The sequence below is a fragment of the Eleginops maclovinus genome, chromosome 21 (genome assembly GCF_036324505.1).
Source record: "Eleginops maclovinus isolate JMC-PN-2008 ecotype Puerto Natales chromosome 21, JC_Emac_rtc_rv5, whole genome shotgun sequence".
In the NCBI taxonomy this organism is placed as follows: domain Eukaryota; kingdom Metazoa; phylum Chordata; class Actinopteri; order Perciformes; family Eleginopidae; genus Eleginops; species Eleginops maclovinus.
Genome location: NC_086369.1, coordinates 15,250,072 through 15,275,548, shown reverse-complemented (window position 1 = coordinate 15,275,548; position 25,477 = coordinate 15,250,072). Strand labels below are relative to the sequence as shown.

Genomic DNA, 25,477 nt, shown 5'->3' with positions numbered 1-25,477 from the left:
TGGCAACCCATCCATATTCTCCCAGAGCGAGCTGCCGAAGCGTGTTCAGCATCAATTATATGCTTCAGGGAAAATGCCAAGTTATAAATAACATTTTGTTGGGTTATTTTTTCCCTCTGCTCTATGTTTGTGTCTGTAAAACCATAAAAATGGGACCTACGTCACGAGCTCTGGGCTTTGATCGGTAAATGAGCGGAAGATGACTCACCCCATTCATTTAGATTAACATTTATACTCTTTTTCATCACTTTGGGAGTGGGGGAAGAGGGGGGGGGGTGTTAATTTAGGTAGCGGCTTTTATTTTTAACCCCACATACAATCATCAGCAGCACAGTTTCTCAGAGAGGTGTTTTTAAAAAAGATCTGCTGTGCTGTAAATAGGCAGACAGATGCAGAGCAGAGCCACAGAGATTTAATTTTCTGCACATTTACGTCAGCGCCCTGCAGAAATACTCACTCCTGCTCCAGACCAGTTTCCATTCCCGGCCAAATGAATTAAAAATGACACAAGATATTTAAATAGACAAAGTTGACTCCTGAAACAGATGGTCTGGACTACATTTAGATTTCATTCCCTCTCTCACACATGGTAATGTAAATGGATTAAGGGACTTTTATAGAAAATAGGCTCCTGTTAGTTTATCCTGCTACCATTTTTGCCAAACATGCACCATACCTGTAGCTCCTGCCATGTGTAATTGGGGTCTTAGTGGCGTTTCGTTGCCATGAAATCAATTTTATGAATCAGCCGGAGACAGTTTTGCAGACTAGTGAGTGGGAAATGTAACGCGTCATTCTGGGAAACACTGAGCTGCTACTGTTATAGTGCCGCTCAGAAAGAACTATTAACCAGCTTTATAGAACAGGCTCCAGCAGAGCATAAAGTGCCAATGTTTAAAGACTCAAACTCCATATGTGTCTACTAAACTTTTATTGAAATTTGATACAACACAAGAAACATTTCTGCAAAAATATACCCGAGGAATCTGTGATTAAATACAACAACATGGCAAACTATAATATTAATACGGGATCATTTGTGGAGGTTTATTTGAAAACATGCAGGAATATATTAGAAACTTAAAATAGTTAATAAAGTATCCGTAAGTGGCTGATAAACTAACAGGTGAAACATATCGGAATGACTAAAAGTTAGCACAGGAGACCTTGTCTAAATGTCATTTTCACACCAGTCTTTTCATCAGGTTTTTCAGACTCTGTTGAACTGTGCACCCCCCTTTTCAGGCCAAATTAAAAATAGCTTTTCATTTTCCTGCACTCCTCTTCTGTGTGCTCCTCTTGGGTCTTTCGCTCTGACCATCAGCCTGAGGATCTCCCTGCAGAGCACACAGTATGTCAGGCAAATATTCATCAAATATAGTCTGTCTGAGTGTAGGAGCATACACCCTGCACTCACCAGGACAGAGAAGGCACCGGAGCGTCCGGTGTTTGCCCTCTTGGGAGGATCTAGCTTCTCCTGTCGTCTCACTCTGATCACCTGGAAGTGAAATCACACACAGAAGAGTGAGGCTTAAACCCTCTGACTTATTTCAGCAGCCTTAAAGGGATCATGATGAACGTTTTCCAGTGCAAAAATGAAGACGCTCATGCAGGAAGTGCATGTCAATGATCGGCAATGGCTAAAATCCAACTGCCTGAAACACCTCCATTGGACTCCTTTGTTTACATGACATCATTATTTACCAGTTGCGCTAATTGGCTAGTGCTCCAACACATTGTACGTGATAGGATAAGGGGCGGGACATCTTTAAGTGGTTGACCAATCACAACAGAAGCGGCCAGCTAACCAATCAGAGCAGACGGGGCTCTGGTTTCAGACAGAGGGTGAAAAGAGGTGCTGCAGCACAGGCAGTATGAGAAAAATGAAGAGCTTTCTGAACATTAAAGCATGGAGACATGTCCCAGGAGAGACACTACATACTGATGTGAATATGGCTCCTTTAAGGGATGTTTCAGCATGACGCCTAATGTCTGAACGGAATCAAAGAGCAGTTTCAATGAGCAGCTTATAGCGTGGAGTAAAGCAAAGTGATCCATTGAAGGGAGGAAGGTGTCCTCACATCAGGCCTCGCTGCCCAGCTGTTGCTCTGCTCAGGGTGTTGCCATGGAGACTCACCTGTAGGGGGGCTGTCTTGTCGTTGCTAAGGAGAGAGTAGGTGCCGGCGCGGGATTTACGCGGTTTCTTCTTCAAGTGCCGCCTGGACCTATCAGCCTGAGGGGCACAGATGGGGATTAGTGTGCACGGATACTTCCTGTACACACTGTGCTCTCTCTCTGAATGCTCTCCAGTTGAGGAGACTTAGGAAAACACACAATTCCCAGCACATGTCATCGAGCATATTGTCATTATCCCCCTCTAGATGCCCTGAAATCAAGGCAGAGATAAAGGCCTGTCCTGTCTTTGGTTAATGTCACTCTCAAATATGCTAGTAGTTTTCTGGTTGAGGGGTAGGGTTAGGGGGCACGCCTCTACAGGATCCCTTTCCCCTTAGATGGCTAATCTAATGAACCCATTTTCTTTAGACATTGGTTTGTTAACATACAGTGACCCTGAAAATGTCCCTGCCTTATATGGTCCTTTTTTTAACAATTCGGTGAACAAATCATGTGGTTTCTTTGGATCATTCTAAGTCTTCCAGCAGATTCAGATGATTCAGTATGACTAAAACCTCACCAGCATCAGTCCCCGCTGTACACCCGTCCCCACCTCCCCCTCATGTGGCCTCACTGTGACTCCGGTTGTGACTAACAGGCCGTGGTTTACCTGGATGAGAGAGTTCGGGAAGCCTTTGGCGGTGACGGCCCCCGGCAGGCTGTTGTGGCTCATGTGGGTGGGACCCCTCCTCTCCAACTGTCTCTTACGTCTGAACAAAACCTGCAGGGGTGAGACAGTCAAAACCACAACCACAGAGCGAGGCATCAACTCCTGCACGTCTCCCTGTGAGGAGGGGAGGGGGAGTGCTCCTCTCACCCTGTCCCTCTTTTATTGGCGGTCCAGCTTCGAGGGGAGGAAACTGTAAGTCATTATTGTCGGTGGCTCCTGCTTTTCTCATTGATCTGCACATAAATGCAGCTCTGCTATCGATCAACTTGTTTGCCTAATAAATGGACTGTCACTTTTTAGAAAAACAACAAGTTTGCCTATTAGGACTTTTTGGTACATAATAATGTTTCCTTGGGGCTTCATTGATGCTTGCTCCCACTCCAAAGCGTGTAAATAGATAGGTTGTTTTCAGTATTGGATAATAACTTTCTCTTTTTCCATTCTGTTGAAAACAAAGACGGCTACATCAGCTAGAAATATTTGCACTGCAAGGATTTGTTCTGCCATTTGAAGTGCTCACAGTGATTGCTGTTGAGCTACATTGTGATGATTAATTTTTGGGATTAGTTTTGTGGAAAGGTGCTGTACAGTTTGGAGTTGAGAGATAATTGTAATATGTGCATGTGGTCCTCTGGATGAATACATTGCTAGTGTGTGTAAGGGACTACAGTAGCTTGTGTTTGCAAAACAGCAACGTCTCTTTGGTCTCACTGCCAGAGATAGCTGCACTTTTTCAGAAAGGATTAGTTTCTATATTGTACAGAATGTTTTTGAAATAGTTTTCTTACCAGGAAACCTCATTTATAGTTTAAGTTGACTGTAATGACGACTATATTTACTCAAAAACCCATCGCAACCAACACCCTTTTTCCAAAAGGCCTCTTATTTCTGCTGTGTCATGCACTAGACTCCCTCTTATTAAAACCTGTTCTGAACTGGAGCCCTGTCACACAGAAACTAGGATTCAGATTAAAGTAATAACCTTGAGTACTAAAAATGGTACATACCAGTCCTTCAGGTAAGGGTAGTGCCCTCTGCTGCTTCTGGTCCTCATACTGAAAAGAAGAACATCAGAGTCAACCCTTATGCTGATGATATCCTTACATTGCAGAGTAATTTAATGCATATGGACACTAGCTACTAACTGGAAATGTGCCCTGTGCATTGTGAACTATTCATGAATATGGGATACTTTTAGTACTCAGTGTGTGTAAATAGTGCACTGACCCAGACAAATACTTGGACCTCTCTTACAAAATATCACAATTTATGTCAATATTTGGCAACACAAGCAATCCTTCAGTACCTTAGCTGCTACCTTTGCAACAAAGAGCCAATCAGATCCGAGCGGTTCTTTTGGGGTTCTTAAAGAGACTGGCGCTACATAGAACATACAGGTGTATACTGATGGACAGTAGGGCGTAATTTGAACATTAAAGCATGTAAATATGTTGGAGTAAAAACCTAAATTACATAAAAGTATGAAAGCTGGAAAGGAGAATAACTCGTCCCCTTAAAGCACAATTTGGCCTCCATCAAAACGTGCCACAGTCCATCTGTTCTTCTGCTGTTCTGTGTCGACGAACCTCGCAAATGACTCCCTTAATGTTTCCACTGTTATAAATAAGTGACCTTTGTGGGAAACTCGTGTAAATAAACCAAATGAAGCCTCTGAAAAAGATGCAGCATCGGGCATTAGTTAGTTGCCACCACATGTAAAGCTCACGCTGTAATTAAATAAATAACCGCTGCAGAAAAACTCATATGTGGCACAAACTCCCTCACATGGAAGAATGAAAACTCTCCCATGTGTGGGTGCAAATCCTCCTCTCGCCTCCTCACAGCTGTCCAAGCCGTTGTCCAGATGAGGGCGATTACTTTGCACCGAACATGAGGACCTTCCACAGAAAAATGCTCACCGCAGGTTTAAAGTATAACAGCCGCCGGCCACATGAGAAGGCAGAGATTTTGTTCCACAGCGGGGTTTTATTTTGGTCGTGGTGGCAATACGGCTGTAAAAACCATTACAATGAGACTTTGTTTTGGTAGAAAATAAATGATATGTCTGCACAGGTCAGGGTTGGACTGTACACGTCTACTGCCACCCTGACACATGCCTGACCACGATTAACGTCAGACTGGACTTACATTCCTGCAGCTGCTGACCTGAACCATACAAGTTCTGACCCACTCAACACTATTAAACCAATACTCAACTTGGCATTTAAACCTGAATAAAGTATCCAAAATCTTCCACTTTTTGTTTCATTTCACTTCTTCTCTGTTTAGTTTTCTTCCACTATTTCTTTTTGCTTCTTTAGTTAAAAATTCTTGATATTTGACATTTATATTTGGGGGAAAGTATAAAGAATGTCATCTAAAAGTTTCCTCATGAATTCCTGATTGTTAAAGTGTATCCTGACCAATTCCCTTCATTACATCCAATCACATGGAAGAAATGCTGGTTTAAAAAGCTGATTTTTAAGCTTTAAGTCAAAAGAGATAGAACAGCCAGAACTATTTAGCAAATTCTCTGTAAATTACACATTTTAATACACTTCTCTTTGAATGATAATCAAACTGACTTATCGTATGATTACAGATGCAGCTCCACGTTTCACTGCCAGCCTTCATTACACAAGGTGCCCTGCTGATCCCCGCTGAACAAAACGCTGATAATCTAGATTCCTTTCACTTCCATTTGAGACAAAGGTTAGTTATTATGTCCAACAAACACCATTTAAACAGTCTCCAACAGGCTGCACTTACCCCTGCAGAGTCACAGCAGCGCAGAGGATGACGGACACATAATGAACACCTTTGGCTACCACTGTCCCTCTCTAACTATCACATCCACCGGGAGCCTCTTACCTGAGCGTCTGCGGTCTGTGCGCTCACACACAGCTCTCCCTGAGCGGCTGAGCAGTCGAGGGCGTGTGACAGTAGACTGGCCTGCAGGCAGAGCGCACACAGCCAGATAGTAAACCCCATGATCCAGGCAGCTATACTCGAGTGTTCCCAGCCCCTGTCAGCTCCCTGCTTTATACTCTCGGTCTCTCTGCTAATGGGGAACAGATGCAGGGGAACGGGAGGCCATGCCAGCTTCACGCAGACAAACAGCCCACCACAAGCCTGCGCTCCACGCCAGCCCGTGGCCTGCGGTCCTGCAGAAACATGTCAGACATGTACAGGGGCCTCCCCCTTTAAAAAACTCCCCCCTACCCAACTCACTCAAAGAGGAGGACATTTTCCACTTAGGCTTGCACTGTAGCTCCTGCCAACGTGTGTGTAAACTGCAGAGAGGGGAAACTTGTGTTGTCAAACCCTCTGTACACTACGGATGAAAAATTGGTGGTTAGATTCATGTAGTGTCTCGAAGAAATGCGGCATTATGCGGGGAATTAGTCTGCTGCCTCGCTGCAGATGAGTCTCTTTCCTTTCTAAATGTATAGGTGCAGCAGCTGTTTATACAGTGGTGCTCCGATCCAAACACTTCAATAAGACTTTCTGAATTACTGTAATTACTCCTCAGTTGGGTTCCTCAGTGAAATACACAGCAGCTTTCAACACTGTCAATCCATCTCCCAGCTCGCTCACTCCTGTTGACTGAACGCTGGCGAGGGATTGTCAGATGTGGATAAAAAGCTTTATGACTCTATTAGAGAAACTACTCATCATTTCAGAAGGAAAAACCTGAAATAGAAACTTCACTTTTTCCCTAAACTGCGCAGCATGTTGGACATTATCTGCAGTGCATGTTGAGCGGATTTACTGTTCCTCAGTGGGAGATTATACGGCCTTTATAAAACAGCACACCATAAAGAAGGAACCTCCTGATGAGGCATGTTGCAGATGAATAGGCACCCTGTCTCACGGTGTATTACAGGATGGAAACAATGAGTGGGAGGACAGAATCTAGTCTAATGTCTTCGAGCCTCAGGCTGCGGGTCACAGGGGATCGTCTCCTGCTGGAAACATGCAATGCTGTGGAAATTGTGAAAATTAAATAAGTTTAATTTCCTGTCCAAGACAAGCCCCTACACCACTTCCCTGTCCTGCAGCATGCCAGTGAGGATGAGGCTTCTTACTCAACAACACTTGAGAAGTCTTGTGAAAGCCCTGGTAATGTTTCTGACAATTTCCCAGTGAGTCACAGTGTGAGTGTGGACAGTGAAGGATGGTTATTCATCCTCATGCAGCTCCCAGTCTCACCTCCTGTTTTTCTTCTGATGCATGGAGACGCTGTGTAGGAGCTGCTGTTGAAATTCGCTGGAGCTTCAGCAAGACCTCCGGCTAGACAGCTGCGAGCTAATGATGCGAACTGATGGAGGGGATGTTTAGTCAGGAGGAGACACGGTGAAGAATGGCCTTAAAACAGCAAACACTGCTTTACTTGGCCACCAGTCAGAAATGTCTACGAGCAGGGTTGGGTCAGGATTGAATCTCAATAATAACTGCATACATTTGAATTTGTTTAAAGGGGCTCTGTTCTGTTCATATTTGTATGTAGTGTCTCTCTTGGGACATGTCTCCATGCTTTAGTGTTCAAAAAGCTCTTTATTTTTCTCATACTTTCTCACAGCACCTCTTTTCACCCTCTGTCTGAAAACAGAGCCCAGTCTGCTCTCATTGGTTAGCTGGCTGCAATGTGTTTAAGGCCAATAGAAGTATAAATGTTACGTAGTGATGTCACTATGCTCCTGAAGTAGACAAAGGAGTCCAATGGAGTGTGTGGGAGAGAAACTCCCTCTGGATTTTAGCCTTTGCAGACCATTTGCATGCACAAAGAAACCTATGCAACACAATACAGGAAAGTGAAAACCCGCATAAGAGCGTAACAGGACCCTTTTTAAATCAGCTATAGAAAATATTATTATATAATATTATGAGCAGCACTTATCTCATATGTGGATCTTCCATTTGCAATGTAAATCAAAAGGAATACAAACTCCATAATTCATAAATCCTTAACAAAACTGGCAACCTAATAGGAGAAACTTAGCTTAATAAAGGGTATAATTTTAAAGATGAAATCCAAAATGTAATTAAGTAATCCTTGATAACGTCACTATAATGTAATTGCACATTTTCCAAAGTAACATGGGCTGCTTATTTTAGTGTCAGTCCTCTGGAGAACCCCAGTCTGTTCTGTAGTTTAGGAAAACAACAGATGACTTCTTGTAAGACACGCTGAAATCATGCAACCAAGGTTAGCCGTTTGCATTACAGTCTCACAGACCACAGTGTGGCCGTGTGAAGAGACAGTCATCCCAGCGAGGGAGAGTTATTTCATACCCCCAAATCCCTGCTATTCACTCTTCACACTTTCAAGTTTAAAGTAACTTTTTCCTGTCAGGGAGTTCACTGTATTCAGATTGCTATGCAGAACCACTCTCAGTGCCTCTCTCTATAGCAGGAAGTGCCATTCATCAGCGGCCCTGCTCTGAGCGCCTGTCAATGTGTCGCAGGGTGAAGCTCCACGGCTGCTGACCTTGTGGAGAAACCAAACAACTGTCTGCTGTGACCAGAGAGGAGAAGACAGGTAATTTGTGACGCATAAAGACTTGTAGAAATGTGTTTGTGTCTGTGTGACGGATGAGAGAAAACGGGAAATGTGACTGAGGAAACAACATCTGGATTAGCAGACATGACTCACAGAGTAATGGATGTTTTGGATTATGTAATTGAACCATTGACTATCTTACAGCCCCATTCGTTAAAGGGTTGGTTCACCCAAATTACAGAGAAACTCTTCTGGTATCCAGATAGATTCAGTACCATGCAGTGGGAATTCAGAATAAGAAAATTGTTTTCTAGCTTGAAATTGAGCCAACAGATACTTGTTTTTCGTCAATTAGCTCTCCAACGGGGGGAATTTGCTTCTAATTGTGTCTTTGTATTCACTTTGTGAGAGTCACGCTGCCTCGAGAATTTGTTTTGCATTCAGTTTGAACACAGTTAGAAAACAATCCCAAAAAAACCCAAGAAAATCAATGTTTGATTTGGAGAAAGCCATGTGTTCTCACCCATAAAAAAGGATTATGTTGGGTCTCAGGGCTTTATGGAGCACTCATGCTGTAAATAGAAAAAAACAGCAGCCAGCCTTTTATAGCTCTACGTCAGGGGTTGAGTGAAATGAAGAACATTGTACGGTGTTGTACAGTTTTGAGGTGCCTGTACTTTACCTGGGTGTTTTTATGTTATGTTCTACTACACTTTAGAAGCTGATATTGTACTTGTTACTCCATTACATCTATCTGGGGGCACTTTACATGCACAAAAACCTATATAGCACACTACAGGAAAGGGAAAGCGCATAACAGGGCCTCTTTAAATGTGCTTTGATGCTAATACCTTTGTACTTTTACTTCAGTAAGGCTTTGATTACTTCTAACAGGGTATTTTTACAATTTAGTACACAATCAGAGTACCTCTTTCACCATTGCTGTACATATGTATTTGCATCCGAACTCTAAAACAATTCAGAAGGGCATCGGAGAGCGCAGACCTCCGGCGAGGATTGCTTTCAGATGAAATGAACCAATGACGGTCAATTAGCCTCGTTGTGCGTCAAGGGGAAATTTGTCATATTGAGACATCCATTTGGCAAACTGAACCCCGTCATGCTCCAAATAGCACTCCTGATCAAGTGTTATTATTTTATGCAAGTGTGTGTGTGTGTGTGTGTGTGTGTGTGTGTGTGTGTGTGGGTGTGTGTGTGTGTGTGTGTGTGTGTGTCAGCCTGTGAAGAGCAAGGTGTGCATACTTTATATAATGACCTCTAGTTAGGAAATGAGACTGAATTCATGTCTGTGCAACTGGACAGAGTTAGTTTGGATTAGGAATCGATACTGCTCCCCAGCAGATTGTTTCTCCCTCTTCTTCGTGCAGATGCTTTGCTAACAGCCCTTTGAAAGGTGTGAGAAAAAGCAGCGAGGCTTTCAGTCCTCTCATGTGGAAACAGTGGAGGAAGCCAAGGACGAGGCCGAGGGAAACGACGCGGCAATTTGTGAGCTTGTCATTGAACTGAGAGGTATTATTGTCTGTCCTCTTACGTTTCACTTTCTGTTAATGTGTCCTTGGGTGTTTGAGCGTTAGCACACTCAAAGTGAATCTTAAATACATCATCAGATCCTCACGGTATTTGTCTTTAATCTCATTCTGGAGATACCGCAGCATTCCAGCCATCACAGCATCCATTTCCCCACTGCAGAAAACATGAAATATGGCTTTATATTAAAATGCTGTGTTTTAGATGAATCTTGTTACCATACCAAATCAATTTAGACATCAAAGCCCACAGTAAGAGAAGTGATTCAGTCTGCAGATTATCAATTGAATCATCTGTCTCTGTGGCTGCAGGCTTCGAGTCAGTCAACACAAAATCGTCCTATGTGGTTCATGAAAAAGAAGGGTGTTGCGCAAGAAAAGCAAGATAGTTAGCTGACTCAATTGATTCCACTCAATCTATTTTTTGAGGGTATATGATGACATACGAAATGTAATGCATGCGTGCTAACATTGAATTTAAAGATTTAAATGGTTTGCTTTCCAGTTGTAAGCTAGATAACTGCAGCCTACACGTCAACAACCTTCAATTTCTGTTTCCAGCTAAACAAAGGATGCTTTATGTTATAAAAACCTATTGAACCAACTGAAGAAATGATAACGACTGACTTATAATGATCAAAAATGCAGTAAAACACACATACAGAGATTTCCTGCAGCACCTTCTCTGAATTTTGGGAACTGCTCCTCTACAGCAGTCATGAAAATCATCCCACGTTGTTCATCCAGACAGAATACTGAACATGGTATCATGATGGCGTGTGAGATGGAGTGCGGGTCGTGCCCTCTCACCATCTCCCATTTATTCCCTCCCCTCTCTCTCTCTCTCTCCCTCTCTCTCTCTCTCTCTCCCCTCTCTCTCTCTCTGCACCGTTACCATGGCAGCAAGGAGTCGGATTCAAACAATGCCACCGAGGGTTGAAGGCTTCTGAAGAGAGGGGAGAGAAACAAGGGTCTCTGACGCTGCTGCTGACACACATGCATGATGACATGGAGGTAGACAGTTATATCTATGGGGTTATTATAGATCCATAAAAAAGCATGTGTTTCTGTGGATGTGAGGCAGATACAATTCGCTTTTATGTATGCTTTTTGATCTGCAACATGTCAGATGTCTGTGCTGACTGTCAGGACTTTGTCATTTTGTCGGCTCCTTTGTCTGCACACTAAAGACTTCAGAGTCCTTGACAATCAAGAACTCCCAAGAAGAGTGGTAAAAGTCATTAAAAGAGTTTCTTGTTATCCAAAAATCTGTGTCAGATAAGGGCACAGTGAGAGAACCACTCTAAAGGATATATATCACGTCTTATCTATGCCCCTAATGAACCGAAACTGTAAAGTTGAAGGCTGTAGAACCCGACTAATGACCGGGATAACATCCTAAATGTTTTTACTCCTCTTCTTATGTTTAGAAGAATCTGCAACGTCATGCACTTTTAAGTTTAACGCTGACTTGTTTTAAGTTAAGGCACTAAAACACGTGGTTAAGTAATAAAAAAACTGTGCATTCACAGGAGACACTCATGGTGGTCTCTTGAGTGAAAATCCTGTATTCTTTTAACCGATTATCCACCCTGACTTTGTCACCTTCCTCCTCTGCACTTTGACATTGCATGTAGTCATTTGATCCCTTGTTGATTATAAAAGACATTGATTAGTGCAGCTTTAATCTGCTGCATCATCAAACTGGAGCTAGCTAACTAACGTTGGACAAACTGAGTTGAAGACATCATTCATTCATCCTCAGATACCCTGGTGAACTCGTCTGCTCCTGAGACGATCACGGTCCGGGCCGAGGGGCTCACTATTTTTGTTTTGTGTTTCCAGGAATGGCTGAATCTTGGTGGCGAGCAGCACAAACACCTCTTCTGTAAACAGCTGTGGCTAAACTTGGCTGCAGAAACTTTTGGCAAGCAAATCGGGAAATGGAGCGGCTAGCAAATTTACTCTCACTCATCCACATTTGTGAAATAAACACAGGGAAGGAGAGGAGAGCAGGGGGGGGAGGTTAGCAGGCTTCTGTGCTGTGTGACTAATATAGCCTGGAAGGAGATTGACCAGACTGTCAATATGTTGTGCTTTCTAAACACTGGAAGGGAAAGGATTAAGTGATGGGCGACTAAAAGGGACTTGCGACTGCAGACTTGGAAAGCTTTGCACGGTGCATAAAGACCCAGTCAATGGGATCTGGACAGAACATATTCTCACTCTGAGGAGCTTTAAAGCCACAGGCCAGCGTTCCCACAGGAATATGTGACCTCCTGTTGTCCTGACACCTTCCATAAGCTGCCATGTTCATGCATTGCTTTGTCGTTGAAATGCAAATCAGTCTTAATGAACATCTGCTCTGAAGGCATTTTGCAGCACCTGAGCAAACTGGCTCCATCCAGTCCCTCCGTCATGGCGGATCCGTGCGTAGCATAACGAGGACTTTAAGCAGTTGTTTTCCATTACGAGTGTGATTTTCCTCAGCTCCTGCTTTCACTCATTACCCAACCCGGAGGACAATCGGCTGTTTTTATTAGCTGTAACAGGGGCTTCATGACTCCTTTCCCCCTACACTGAAGCCCCATACACCCCCAGGGATCTCTGAGGAAACACTTATCAAATGTAAAGCTCTTTTTGTTACTCTCTCCTTGTCAAACGACATATGCTTCCTCCACACTGTGATGCACGGAGTGACTCATTTTGTTTGTTTGTTTTCGGTGATGCTTTGTTTCCGACACTGGGATGGCCACTTATGGGCAATTAGTCATGCTGAGTGGGCAGAGGCTGCACCTCCACCTCATCACTGACAAACACGGGAAATGTTCGTTTGAAAGGAATAAACTGAGCCTGCAGAGAGGGGGAACCTGCGGCTCATCTGCAGCATTAATTCACAGGCAGCAGAGGATTTCACTGGCACATTATTGTGGGATTAAAAGCAGGAGTTTAATTTGAAATCAATACTCTGACCCTGAGCTCTGTGCATCTCAGGCCTTTCATTATTCCAGAATAATTACCACAAATCATGGGTTTTATTAATTGTTTTCCATTGATTGAGACATAACTGAATATACTTTATGGGCTTGTTAACATCTGATTTATAGCCTTACAGTCTGTTCCTGCTGATGGATTTTATGTCATGCGTGTTGAGAGACTTTCAGATAATGGTACGCTAATTTAAGCATTACCACACAGTTAAATTTAAAAGACTTTTTCAAAGGTCAGACTGCAATAATCAGGCTTAAATTAAAGGTGAATTCTGAATATTTCCACATGTAGAAATACAAGAGATGATGAAAATGTAACCTAAAGCTCCAGCTGTTTTGACAATGACCTAGGTAGGATTATGGGATACTAAAAGTCACAAAGGCTGCATTTGAATGATCCTTTAAATGGGAAAAACATATTTATTCAACAACTGCGGAGTAAGATGATCCTATTGGTTGTCAGAGGTATTTATACACCTTCTACCTCTAAGAGATGGAGGTACGGCTTTGAAAAGCTTCTACCTGAGGATGTGACCACAGTGACCAGGTGGACGCACAGGCAGGCGTGTGCTTGCAGGTCAGTGCACATCAGGGATCACTGATGGTGACTGAATGCTGAGTGTCGCAGGTGCAAAAGCCTTTTTCTTTCTCAGTGCATGACACACCTGCTGCCTCCCCGCACACAGAGACGTCACTGTGACTTTATTACTGGAATATGATCTCTGTGCAGATTCAGGAACACACTGAGAGGTTTCAGAAACACTTGCAACACGGGAAGAGAAAGCAAATATACAGGTATTATCCTAAATATAGCAAGCAAATCAATATAATTAGCTTCTTCTGCATAAACCGTTGCAGAACATATTATAATGTTGATGGTATACTGGCACACATTTTGAATATCAAGCATAAAATGTGCATCAACAACCCCCATGGTATTATAGGGTCTGGGATGTTTTCGGTCAATATAACGAGACCAGGGTTATCTTCTTTAAATGCATCAGTTATGACAATATTTCACAGAGCAAACCCTCTTATTTTGGAGGACCCCTGGTGGCAGAGCTCTGTTTATGCTTGTCATTACCTCGTCCAGTGGTGCTTTCTGCCTGTGTGAGATTACAGTAATACTACAGATTGTTGCCTTTATTTCTTACGAGTTTCCCGGACAAAACATCCATCAATCATCTCTGACTGGCTGCTAACGTACGGTTATGATTCATTGGCCACTTTTTCCTTTCGAAGGCTGACATTAGGTTGAGGGACGAGATCATCTAGTGTGCCGGGAAAAGGGCTGTGCCTCAGAAACACTGAATGTCCCTGCAGAAAATACCCACACCCACACACACTGTAACACCAGCATGTGATACGGATAGAAGGACCACAATGACTTGCTCTCCTTAGTCACTCTAAATATTTCAATTTAGCAATCATAACTCCCCCAGCAAGCTTTGAGGGTTCCCATGCTCAGTAAATCTATCCCACACTGTCGCCGCGTGTTAAGGCATGACCTGCTGATTGCATTTTCACACGCCGGCTACCAACGATAACTGCCTGGATATTCCCTGGGTCTCCACCTGGGAGCTGGATGGGATCATTAGAGAGAAAATGCATCAGGTAACAATCCAAACCCCCCAGGCAGACATGTTAACATATGAAGCCTCGTTGTTTGGAAATGGGAAACGTTTGACAGAAATGTTATTCTCCTCAGATCAGACTAGAAGTGACTCAGCAGCTCAAACATCATTATCCTGCAGCGTGAAGCCTTTAATGAGCTTTACTCAAACATTTATGTGACCAGCAGTTGTCTTAAGGTTGCAGAAATGTGCTTGTGACCGGAGGATTGCTGACGTAGAAGCAGGAATGACCCCCCCACTCCACACAGGAGCTACTTAGTGACCTATAGCAGAGGACTGGGATTGTACTGGGAGTCCAGTGAAAGTGTTTCAGTGACTCTGTCCACTTCTGATGTATTGTAATGAACCTTAGCTTTGTTGCAGCGCTGCAGCCGCCCGGGTGGTTTCAATCTCAGTGTGTTTGTTTGCACCGCTTTAACTACATCTTGCAGACTAAGCAAGCCAAACAGCAGTTTAACAGGCCAGACATGTGTTATTTAAATCTCCAAGCAATGAGCGCTGAACCATAATAAGCACACTCGCTTTAAAGTGCACCGCTGAACATCCTCTGCTCAGTCATATTTGCTCAAGTAAGAGATTTGAATAATCCCCGCCATGACCCTTCTAACAAGACCATATCCTTCTACACTACATTTTAAATGAACATTATCTCACATTTCTCTGAGGGATTGAGGAAGAAGTCAATGTTTGGGTATTTCTTTCTCTACACACATGCACTTTTAAAGTAATGGGAGGAGACAATACTAAAGTGGCCGTCTCCAGGAAGCATATAACATATAACAAAAATGTAAAATGTCTATCTATAAGCAAGGGGTACAAGTAGACGCTACATGAGGAAATGGAGAATGGTCAAGGATCCTCACCTAACCTTGACGCTTTTGCAGATTTTTAATAATGCAAACTGTGTGTCTGAGTATAAATAACAAACATGTTCTTCTACTCAGACCGTGGGTGAAGAGGGGATACACAGGGGTTTGTGGAGGCAGGGCAAATGTTACAATAAAAAATTGATGCAATTCATCTTTCGACAAACTTTTCTGTGCACGAGTTGTGTGGATGAACAAGAGCTGTGTGCTCTCTGGGCTTGACTATTTGCAGTGCCCCCTGTGTTTGTGTTATCTGTGAGCATTGAAAGAGTGATATGAATCAAATACCTGAGATTACACACTCAGCTCTGCAGCAGCTTTGTGACTTATTCTGTAGACTCTATGTAAATCAAGGGTGTGACTTGAGGCTTCCAGTATACAGTGACTCACGGACATGTTTTTGTGAGGGAAAATAGAGGCTAATAATTAGAATATATGACTAGGAAAAGTTTCCCTGGCAGTCTGTGTTGTAAAATGCAGCCTTAATTAGACTGAGGGTAAAGACAGCATCACTGCAGCTTGATTTATATTCTCAATAAAGTCGACTATTATTGCACTTTATCTTGTTAAAATGCACCTTGTTAAGCACAGCCCAGAAAGTGTTCCTGCAATGCACCACTGTCAGCATTATTTCCAGAAGACTGTGCACTAATAAAGAGAACAAACAGCCAGGCCTCCTCTGAGCTCTGAAGCTCAGCGAGAACACAACTCAGGGAGACAGTGGGCTCTCAAGTGGATCTGCAGGGAAATACTATCATGGAGATAGAAGGGTGGTAGGTTTCCTCAGATAGATAGATAGATAAATGGATAGAAGATCCCCAATTCACATTCAAAAATGTATGTTTGTATAGGGTTTGATTTGTGCCATGATTTACACAATTTAAAATACTTTTTTAAAGTCAAGTAGGTCGGACTCTGTCACAGTAAGACGCTGTTGTGTGATCTGTTACCTCTGCCAGTTATTTAGGAAACGTAGCGATGATCTACTGTACACGTCATATGCAGACTCATTAGAATAATAAACCGCCCTCATCTGAATATCTCCACCCAGCTGGAGAACTACCTTTGCAAAGGTGCACCATAATGATCTCTAAAGCCAATCAGAGCAGAGCTTTATGGAAGGGCATCTTAAAGAGACAGGCGCCCAAAACGGAGGGTGATTACAGGTATATTCAACTGGACATATTGTGAAAAATAATGTGATTCTATTTTGTTTAAGCATGTAAAGATGTTGTAGTAGAAGCCCAAAATATGAATATGAACCTTAAAATGTGCACTTTATGGCCCCTTTAATGTATTTGTGATGCATTTCTGCCCTGAAATAGTGAGGTTTGATATCAGACACAGACACGAGAATCTGAGAGATAGATGCTGTATTAATTGGGATGTTTTCATCTCTATTCTAGGTTAATTGCACAGTGACTGGCTTTGTGAATGGAGCCAGCCAACACAGTACCGCCCCCTCCTCATCCTCCTCCTCCTCCTGCTCAGCCGTGCCAAATTGGGAGCGCAGGCTGCACAGGTGCCAGGACAAAAATAAGGGATTAGATATCAAATCAGTCAAGCACGAAGACACACTCAACTAGCTCTGATGTCCAGCCATCCCCTGCGCCTCTCTGTGTCACCATGAACACAGGAAGAGGAGCTGAGGTTGGGTGCCAATCCCTCACCTCGCTTTCCGTGCGCCCTCCCTCCTTCCTCTGTGTAATACAAACCTCGTGATCACCCATTCAGCGGTGCATGCGTCTGCTGCTGCTTCTGCTGCTGAGGGTGAAAGAAAGAAAAAAACAATAAGCCGAGCAGCTGAGGGGCAGGCAGCACAAAAGTATCCGGGAGACAGACGCACAGGTGCCGCGGAAGTTTACACGTGCTGCGGCGCATCCCTCCGCGTCTTTTGGGCATTATCTGGGATAACGTGAAAGAGACTGTAACTGGCGGCCATCCGGCACCCACTGATCCTGTGTAAGTGATTCTGCACATCAACTCACTGCGAATAATGTGGATTAATGATTGAAACATGAGGCAGATTCAGATTTCGTTGATCACCTTTCCGATGCCTGCTCCTCTGTCCATGTGTGTCTGACGTCTGTCACCGCAGGATTTCACACACACATGTTGTCATGCAACGTGAATGAAATGCATAACATGAGGGGGGTTGTTGGAGGATGTGGTATCATCAGGTAGATTAGCCTCACAGCTCGGCAGTGCAGAGAAGAAACTAAAAGCAGGTGCAGGAAGTGACTCATCTTTTTGGAAAGGGACACTGCTTTGATTAGCAGGGGTTGCTTAGCATAAAGTCAGAGCCATGGTTGCAGAAGAAACCCTTTAAACCAAAGGAATGCAAGCTGGAAATCCTTATTAAGCAGCCTTCTGAGTGTGCAGGTAGCTGGACCCGGCTCAGTGTTGCTGTTGTTTTGTTCTGTCATGATTGTCACCTGTTGACAGCTCTTTGGGGAGACACCATGAAATGCATTCACCCACAAACTGGATGAATCAGTCAGCTGTTTGTTGAAGGAAAAACAGAATTACAACCCATTCTTAGATTGTTCAGCACATGTTGTCACAGCCACAGTGAATCAGACGAAGCCTCAATTAACATCTGTTTAGATTTTAACACCGTGTGTGTGTGGTGTGTGTGTGTGTGTGTGTGTGTGTGTGTGTGTGTGTGTGTGTGTGTGTGTGTGTGTGTGTGTGTGTGTGTGTGTGTGTGTGTGTGTGTGTGTGTGTGTGTGTGTCTTCACAGATCAGCTGCAGCATCTCTCATGTTGCCAGCCTCCTCTCTCTCTGCACAGGGTAGTAATTGGGCAGGTAGTGATGGATGTGGCACAGCGGGTGGATGTCAGACTCTGACAGATGATGAAGGGCTCTCCCTCTGTCTGAGCCTCCAGAGAAATTTGAATGTGTGTGTGAAGTATACAAGCAGAGAGTGTTTGTGTGTTGTTTCCTCACCAAATATGTGTCATACCAGGTTAAGCCCACACATGTTTGTTTTGGCATGGACCAAGTTGTATTTAAAGTGGCGGCACTCCTGTCCACAGTGTTGGCTTTCAGTTTATTTGAAGCATGGACATTTTGACGTGTATATTATGGGAAAGTATAGGTGCTTCTGCAAAGTATGCATGCAAACCAGAGTTCATTTTAACAGCGAATAGTTTGTGCAAAACGTTGGTATGTAGTCGGATAGTTGAGTTAAGACCTTTACAAATCGGCTTCCAGATTATATTTCTATTGCCTTTTAACTCTCTGTAGTTTAACAAACTTCCCATGTATTAAAAAAGTTTATATTGACTAGAGATGATCAATTTCTTGTTTAATTAGCCCAATATTTCATGCAAAATATAGTTTTAGGTCACTCCAATATAAAAAGTCCTACCTTTCTGTTTTATATCCGATAAGGTGAATATATTTGTGTTTTTTGACTCACAAAACAAGATATTTAAAGGCATCCCTGGACTTAAAGAATTTGGGATGAGCATTTTTAACAATATTTTATTGACCAAGCAAGTAATCAAGATAATCATCTGCAGGATTATTCATGACCCGTTAGCTGCAGCTGTAATATAGACCACACTTCAACATCCACCCGACAGACCGACCATAGATAGACATCCTCTGCATCCGGTGGGGAGATTTTACCACACATACAAGAAGTGATGTCCATGCAGAATTGTCTTTTGTATTTTATAATATTTCTCTATAAAGGCCATTTCAGCCAACTCATTCATCTGCAGATGCTTATGGCTCCACTTGCACTGCTCTTCCCTTCAGGATGTTCAGTATGCATGTTGATTGGTGTTATTAAGTTCACACGGTGTGCTCTGTTTATTTAAAGCTATTCAGATGGTGGAGCACTTGAAGGAAATGAGTTTGGAGTGCAGTATGAGCCTTATATTCCACTCCTCTTGTTTCTTTGAAGACTTCTCGTGATATATTTGACAGTTCTGGATGTATCCTGGGTACACAAACACCTTGAACACCAATGTTTGTGCTGTCTGTTTGTGTGGATGAAAAACAAAGAGACAAAGAAAGGCCGTCACACAAAAACACAGCTCTGATATAAAAGGAGCTATTTCCAAGCACAGTAAGGGACATCTCCTGGTCATATTTCCCATAAATGCATCACACATTAGACATCACTCTGCAAAGTCAGACCACCTTGAGTCCAAACTGTCCTTTTATTAAAGTCTCCTTCCCTCTGGCTGTGACGAAACGCTGGTCCAACTGAGAGTGTCTAAAACAAGCGGTTCATTTAGCGCCTGGCTGCACCTCTCAGTGCCCCACCATCCTGTCCTCAGCTCCTTCCCCTGCACTCTCTCTGAGGTGACAGACGGCTGCAGCACCATGTTGGATCTGATGTTGTTCCTCGAGTGATTTAATACCAGTGTGACGTTTCAGATTGATGCACACGTCCTCTGGGTTCCCGTGAGATGCATCAGTGCGACCTATTTTCCCACTGAAGCCCCTCTCTTGTACAGTACACTTCCTAGTAGTGCCCATTTCTTTGAATTTTCTTTCAATTGTTGGGCGTGTTGCAGCTCGTTACCAAAGGTTACAGCTGATAGAATAATGAGCTGCGAAGAAAATCATTTAAATCCTCATAATTCCCTGCTGCAGCTCTGGAAATAACATAATCTGAAACACCAGATCCTCGTGGGGAAAAATAAGTTGTTGCAGCCGAATTACCTCGAGTCTAACACTGAATATCGTTATTATGAATAGGGTCGTTTATCCTTGAGACACGAGAAAGGTGTTAATGTATTTATAGCATTTTTGGTTGTAGTGAATGTAAGTGAGACAAAGAAAACACAAATGTAGAATCAGCACTACAGCACAACACATATAAACGTGTCAGTCAAGTTTCTAGATCATTATTCTTACTTATTCTTATATGGAGTGCAAATGTGGATCATTCCAAGCTGCTAACATGTTGTGCAATGCACTGAAACTTTGATTAATTATTAATAATAAGACTTCCTAATGAAATCCCTGTGTGTTTTGATCTGCAGCCAATGATTACTACTACGATTATTGATCAATATGCTGATGACAGATGCTATCACAATGTCGGGAAATAGTGAAAGATGTCTGTCAAAGTTGCTCAAGTCCCAAACCAGAGCTATTCATTGCAATATGATATATTTACAAGAGAAATTACATGGAAAATAAGCAGATTTTATTTATTTTCCTGTCGAATGATAAATGGATAAGTCAACTCGCAGAATAATTTGCTTAACTCAAACTGAATCTGCTACAACTTTTAAGTCAATTCCTGTGTGTGTTTACCCCTCTTAGTTGACTCATACCAGTGTATTTGCTAATTGCACTTTATCTAGCGCTTTAAAAGACTGTTTTTTATGTAAACACTGAAGATAATGTAGCTCATTTGTTGATATGGTTTGATAAATAGGCTGTGCTGCAGACACACACAGCTGTGATCAACCTGAATATATGTGCATTTATCCTGGTCAAAACGAGGAATCCTGCTCTCTGCAGTCTAATAGCTGTCAGTGAAAGAGACGAATGTGTGCAGCTCCACATCAGCCTACAACATGCTGCTCAGTTTACCCCATCACAACCTCTGGTGTGTGAGACGGCTGCACAGAATTGGTGGAGCGTTGAACCCCAGAGTGACACTCCAATCAGTGTCACTTAAGGAGGTCTTGTGTGCAGGAATAGCCTCTTTACACTGTGCCGGTGACACTGCTCCATAGGAAAGGCAGATTTGCACCGTGTGTGTGTGTGTGTGTGTGTTTGTGTGTGCAGTGATGTATGTGTCGTTGCAAATTGTCACTAGTGGAAATGGATGTGCTGTGTGTGCGTCACGGAGGCTTCAGAGGCAGACGCTCTCACGCACATAAATGATGCTCCATCCCCGTCCTTGACACCACTCACTATAAAAAGAAGGCCTGAATAATTGCCTTCCCTTGTGGCTATACGATAATGGTCATACAGTAATGGTGCATTAATCTCCGCTAAACATTAGGAGAGGGACGACAAATATGTGAGAGCCGCCTGACGTTTTTCTGAGACGTTGCAGAGCAGATTTTTCCACGTGCTGATGCTGGTTTCTAGATAGTTGGACAAAGGACTGAGTAGCTTTACATTGCATGCCTATTTGTGGGGTTGCATTCAGTTAGATCTCTGGTCACTGCAAGTCACGATACCAGAAAGGTAACTGAGTGTCACTGAAATGACATGATTATCAATAAGACTTAGAGCCGATAATCTATAACCGAACTGGCTGTAATAAAGCACATCTGATTTGCTGATGGTGTTTTGATGAGACTGTGCTCAGGTTAACGTTGAGCACATTGCTTGCGATTTGTTGGATAATTTTGCACACGTACATCCACCTGACAGGTCTTTATTCTCACTGTATGAAACCACAGAGAGGTTTAACATCTTTTTACCGCTGCAGCTGAGCATTTGACAGCAGCTCTTTCTCACACTTGAGTATGTGTGTGTGATTGAGTGTGTCTGCAAATGCCCCTTGTGGATGTTCAATTCACACTGATATACACACATCTGTAAGGGTGAAATAACCTGGCAAATCATTTCCCTGAAGCTTTTCATCAAACTGACAAACAGTCATTATTTCAGACGGATAACATGAAGGTTATTTTACGGCGTGATGCTGCAGAGAAGTGGTAATGGATAAAGGTGTCTTTGCAATTGGACTTTATGGCATACATTTAGCAGCAGGATCATGAGCTGTAGTTCAACCGATATCCTGAGACAGATCTGAGGAGGACCGCCGCTCTGTCTCTGAAGTTTTTGGCTCAATAATGTATAATAATAGATCGGACATTATTGTCTGGTCGTCTGAGTCATCATCTCCCTGCTGCCAGTCTCTCAATAGACCGTCTCCTTCTGTCCGTCTCCTTGTCTCTCTGCTCCCCTCCTGTCATCCCTCTGTTTGAGTTTTAAAGGTCAGTCCTCGATCCTAAATCTCAGTCAGCCTTTCAACACTTGTTCGTCACAAATAACTGTCAGACTTGTTTTAAAAAAGGCCTAATATGTGACTTTTATACATTTAAATGTCTAAAAACTACCAGACCTATGTTGTGTTCTTGCTTTATTCACAATGTTTCCAACAAAACTAGAGACATGTCATTTTAATCAAGGCAGCTGTCCTTTTCATTTGTGTTCAGGTGTTAGCAATTATCAATCAAGCTGAATTAGCACCAGCCATTGAGTTTAATTTAACTCACTTATTAAAAAAAACATGTCTTTGATGTTGCTTTTCATTACACCGTGAGCCAGAGACCTATTGATGGTGAAGTTTATAAAGTGGTGCAGAATGAGTCCTAAACCCTCAAAAAGAGTCAGCATTTCATCACTTCCTGTTCCTTTGTCTGGAATTTGGTGGTTGTTCTAGGACATAAAATGCCTAAGTTAATACCCCACTGCTGGATTTAAAATTGTGGTTACTAACAGGGGTCTAAATGAGAGGACAAATCGTCCAACGTTAGCCGCCTTTAGCTTAGCAGTGACCGAACTATAGCTTGTCTATAGCCTAATGTTAGCTTTTTAGTTCTGGTGAAGCACTTACTCTTCAACTATTGTAAAAAGTGGTGTTTATATGTGGAGATTATCCTGCTGAACAAGTATCATAAACATTGGTTTGCCACAGAGATTAATTTCTGCAATAATCAAAAATCACGTTGAGAAATTCAGTTGCTTTTTGTCCAGGAAATCTGCAGGTGAACTAGAGTTCTGACAAGCAAGTTTTAGCTTGACACAAGACATTTGAGTCCTCATGTCCACATTTTAAACCTCTCCATCCCTATTCCTCCTGCAGGGTTGTCTCAGCCTCGGCCCCCAGAGCAGCAGTGCCTTCCCCCTGCCCCCCCCCCCTGTTGGACCAGCAGCTCAGCGTGGCGAGGCCGGGAGCGATGGGCCGGAAACTGGACCTGTCGGGCCTGACGGACGACGAGGCGGAGCACGTCCTGAAGGTGGTGCAGCGGGACATGAAGCTGAGGAAGAAGGAGGAGGAGAGGCTGAGGTGAGACGGGGTTCTCCCGAGTCTTCCTGGCAATTGCATAGACTGATTAAATAGTGATGGTGCTAAAAAGGTTTGATGGACGTAGAAACTGTTAGCAAGGGCTTGGCTTAGCAGAAGGTCAACTGCAGGTTTGCTTGCAGAAAATAAGTGAGTAAATCTGCATGAAATACCTCTGGGTGATTATAATCTATCAGCTGTTGAACTAAGACAGATTTACTATTTATTTTATCCATTTTAATTGATCGACTTGACCAACAAACAAAGCTCAAGATCAGTGATTGTTATTACCTCCGCCAAGAAGGTTATGTCACTGGTTGGCTTGTTTGTCTGTTTGTCAGCTGGATTTCAGAGAAATGCACGGCCTGATTCTCATGAATTCAGTGGAAGGGTGTAGTGTGGGCTAAGGAGCAGATTCTGAATCACAGGGCGGCTTCAAATTGCTTTTAATTATGTTAACAGGCTGGGCGGAAGTCGGCTATGCTCGTTATCATTTATATGATCAAAGATTTGTAGTAAAGCTTCATGAAAACACAAACACTGCTCCCATCGATCAAGAGTTTATTGATGGGCTTTGGTTTCCATTCATGTCCAAAATACTTATTTTTGAGACATTGTAGTTGAAGGAATTAGTTGGAAAAGAGGGGGCCTGGTTTTTAAAAGGGGCCGTTTTCAAGGATTTTAGCCTTTGCAGACCATTCACACACACTGAAAACCTATAGAACACAGGAGACGCAAATCCCCAAAAAGCAGAATAGGGCCTTTTTTTAAACTGCTCTAGGTTTCCAGCTGCAGTTATTCTAAACAGGATTTCCAGTTCAGTTTGGACGGAAGATGTTTGTCTTGTCTTCTTGCTAGCGGGCCTCCAGTGTCACAGCTCCTCACTTAACATGCGACAAGTGCTGGCTGCTCTCCTCCTCACCTCCTTGTCCTCCCCCTCTTCCCCTCCCTGTGACAGCTTGGACTCAGGAGGGGTTCTGTTGAGTTTTGACAGGCCTCCACGGGGGGGGAAGTCATCAAAAGTTTGTTCGAATCAGTTTTGTTCCAGCAGGACTAAATGGGGACGTTTCATATTAAAGATATTCATCAGAACCAAATTTAAAATGTGTTTTCTGCCGGGCTTGTAGTGTACCCTATAATTTAGTCAACACAAATATGCTGCTCTGCCCACCAGGCATCGGCTATGTTGTTGATGTCTTTCTTCAGATTTTTACGGTGACCCTCGTGGTTTTGTGTTCCTGAGTGGACGCCATGAGTGATTAGGCTGCTCGGCTCGGAGCAAATATTTTCTTCACAAACCAGAAAATCAGCCGTTGGTCTCGACCTGTTTTCCCAGAATCAGATTCAAAGCAAAGACGATGTATTCCCAAATTACTGGGCGGTAAGATGTTCTCTCACCAAGCTGCCATGAATAATCAACAAGAAGTGATGCCTCTCAGGCTGTTATTACTTCTCTTTAAAAGATGAGCAGATGAATGTTGATTTAGCAGCAGGCGGACGTTGATGAGACAACAGTTCTTCATAAAAGCAATCAGGCTGCCTGTTTGTTGCCTTATTAAATTAGCATTACTTAAAAGAGAAGTTTCCAGAGTAGATATTAGATGTAAAGCGACAGTAGCTTCGTCAACAGCTGCGTGACATGATGCACGTTTCTGTCCTGCTTTTATGTTGTTGTTTGTCTCGATTCAGCATCAGCACTTGGCACGCGTATCCGTCCTCTTTTTGTTACTTATGCACAGCAGTGTAGGAATCTGATCCCTGCAGAAGTACACAAGTGTTTTCAGAAAGTACCCATTATTACAGGCATTATATACTGCTGCAAGAGTGTTAGTGTTGTAGTCGTTCAAAGTGTAGTTTAATCTAAATAATGCATCTTATTTTGTAAGCCGATATGTTTTGTGTCATCAGTAAAGTATAAAGAAACTATAGCTTGCAAAGGCGTGTAGAATCCGAAAATGGAGATACTTCTGTGTCTCAAACTTGACTGACAGAAGAGGAATTGAACACAAATCTGGTAATTAAAAAGGACTTCAGTGCAATATTTACTCGTGTTTTAAAGAGTGGAGCGTTCTTATTCAGTTGATCAATTA

General features: G+C 42.9%; 2 protein-coding genes and 1 long non-coding RNA gene across 3 annotated transcripts in view; 2 read left to right on the top strand and 1 right to left on the bottom strand.

The window, feature by feature from the left end:
* Window positions 1–916: 916 nt before the first annotated feature.
* On the bottom strand, window positions 917–5,980 carry si:dkey-12l12.1 (uncharacterized). The gene is made up of 6 exons (XM_063912875.1): window positions 5,717–5,980; window positions 3,853–3,900; window positions 2,786–2,896; window positions 2,138–2,233; window positions 1,418–1,498; window positions 917–1,337 (listed from the first exon to the last, which is right to left on the bottom strand). The coding sequence occupies exons 1-6, from the start codon at window positions 5,834–5,836 to the stop codon at window positions 1,266–1,268; spliced, it is 528 nt and encodes a 175-aa protein (XP_063768945.1). The 5' UTR covers window positions 5,837–5,980; the 3' UTR covers window positions 917–1,265.
* A 2,330-nt stretch (window positions 5,981–8,310) lies between these two features.
* LOC134884176 (uncharacterized) lies at window positions 8,311–12,091 on the top strand. Its single transcript, XR_010168380.1, has 4 exons — window positions 8,311–8,387; window positions 9,737–9,878; window positions 10,799–10,909; window positions 11,741–12,091. It is a non-coding gene; the product is annotated as an uncharacterized LOC134884176 (long non-coding RNA).
* Window positions 12,092–17,228: 5,137 nt separating this feature from the next.
* The window catches only part of LOC134883818 (rab effector MyRIP-like), a 92,088-nt gene continuing 83,839 nt past the window's right edge, over window positions 17,229–25,477 (top strand). The window contains 2 exon segments of the mRNA XM_063912253.1: window positions 17,229–17,347; window positions 23,187–23,390. Of these exon segments, the coding sequence (XP_063768323.1) occupies window positions 23,281–23,390 (110 nt within the window). The 5' untranslated portion in view covers window positions 17,229–17,347; window positions 23,187–23,280.

Bases quoted from the DNA above. Each gene is read 5' to 3' on its own strand.
- si:dkey-12l12.1 (XM_063912875.1), bottom strand. From the start codon at position 5,836: ATGGGGTTTACTATCTGGCTGTGTGCGCTCTGCCTGCAGGCCAGTCTA. The intron at 2,234-2,785 runs GTAAACCACGGC...TGTGCCCCTCAG, and splicing joins TCCCGAACTCTCTCATCCAG to GCTGATAGGTCCAGGCGGCA. The intron at 1,338-1,417 runs GTGAGTGCAGGG...TGTGCTCTGCAG, and splicing joins CCGGTGCCTTCTCTGTCCTG to GGAGATCCTCAGGCTGATGG.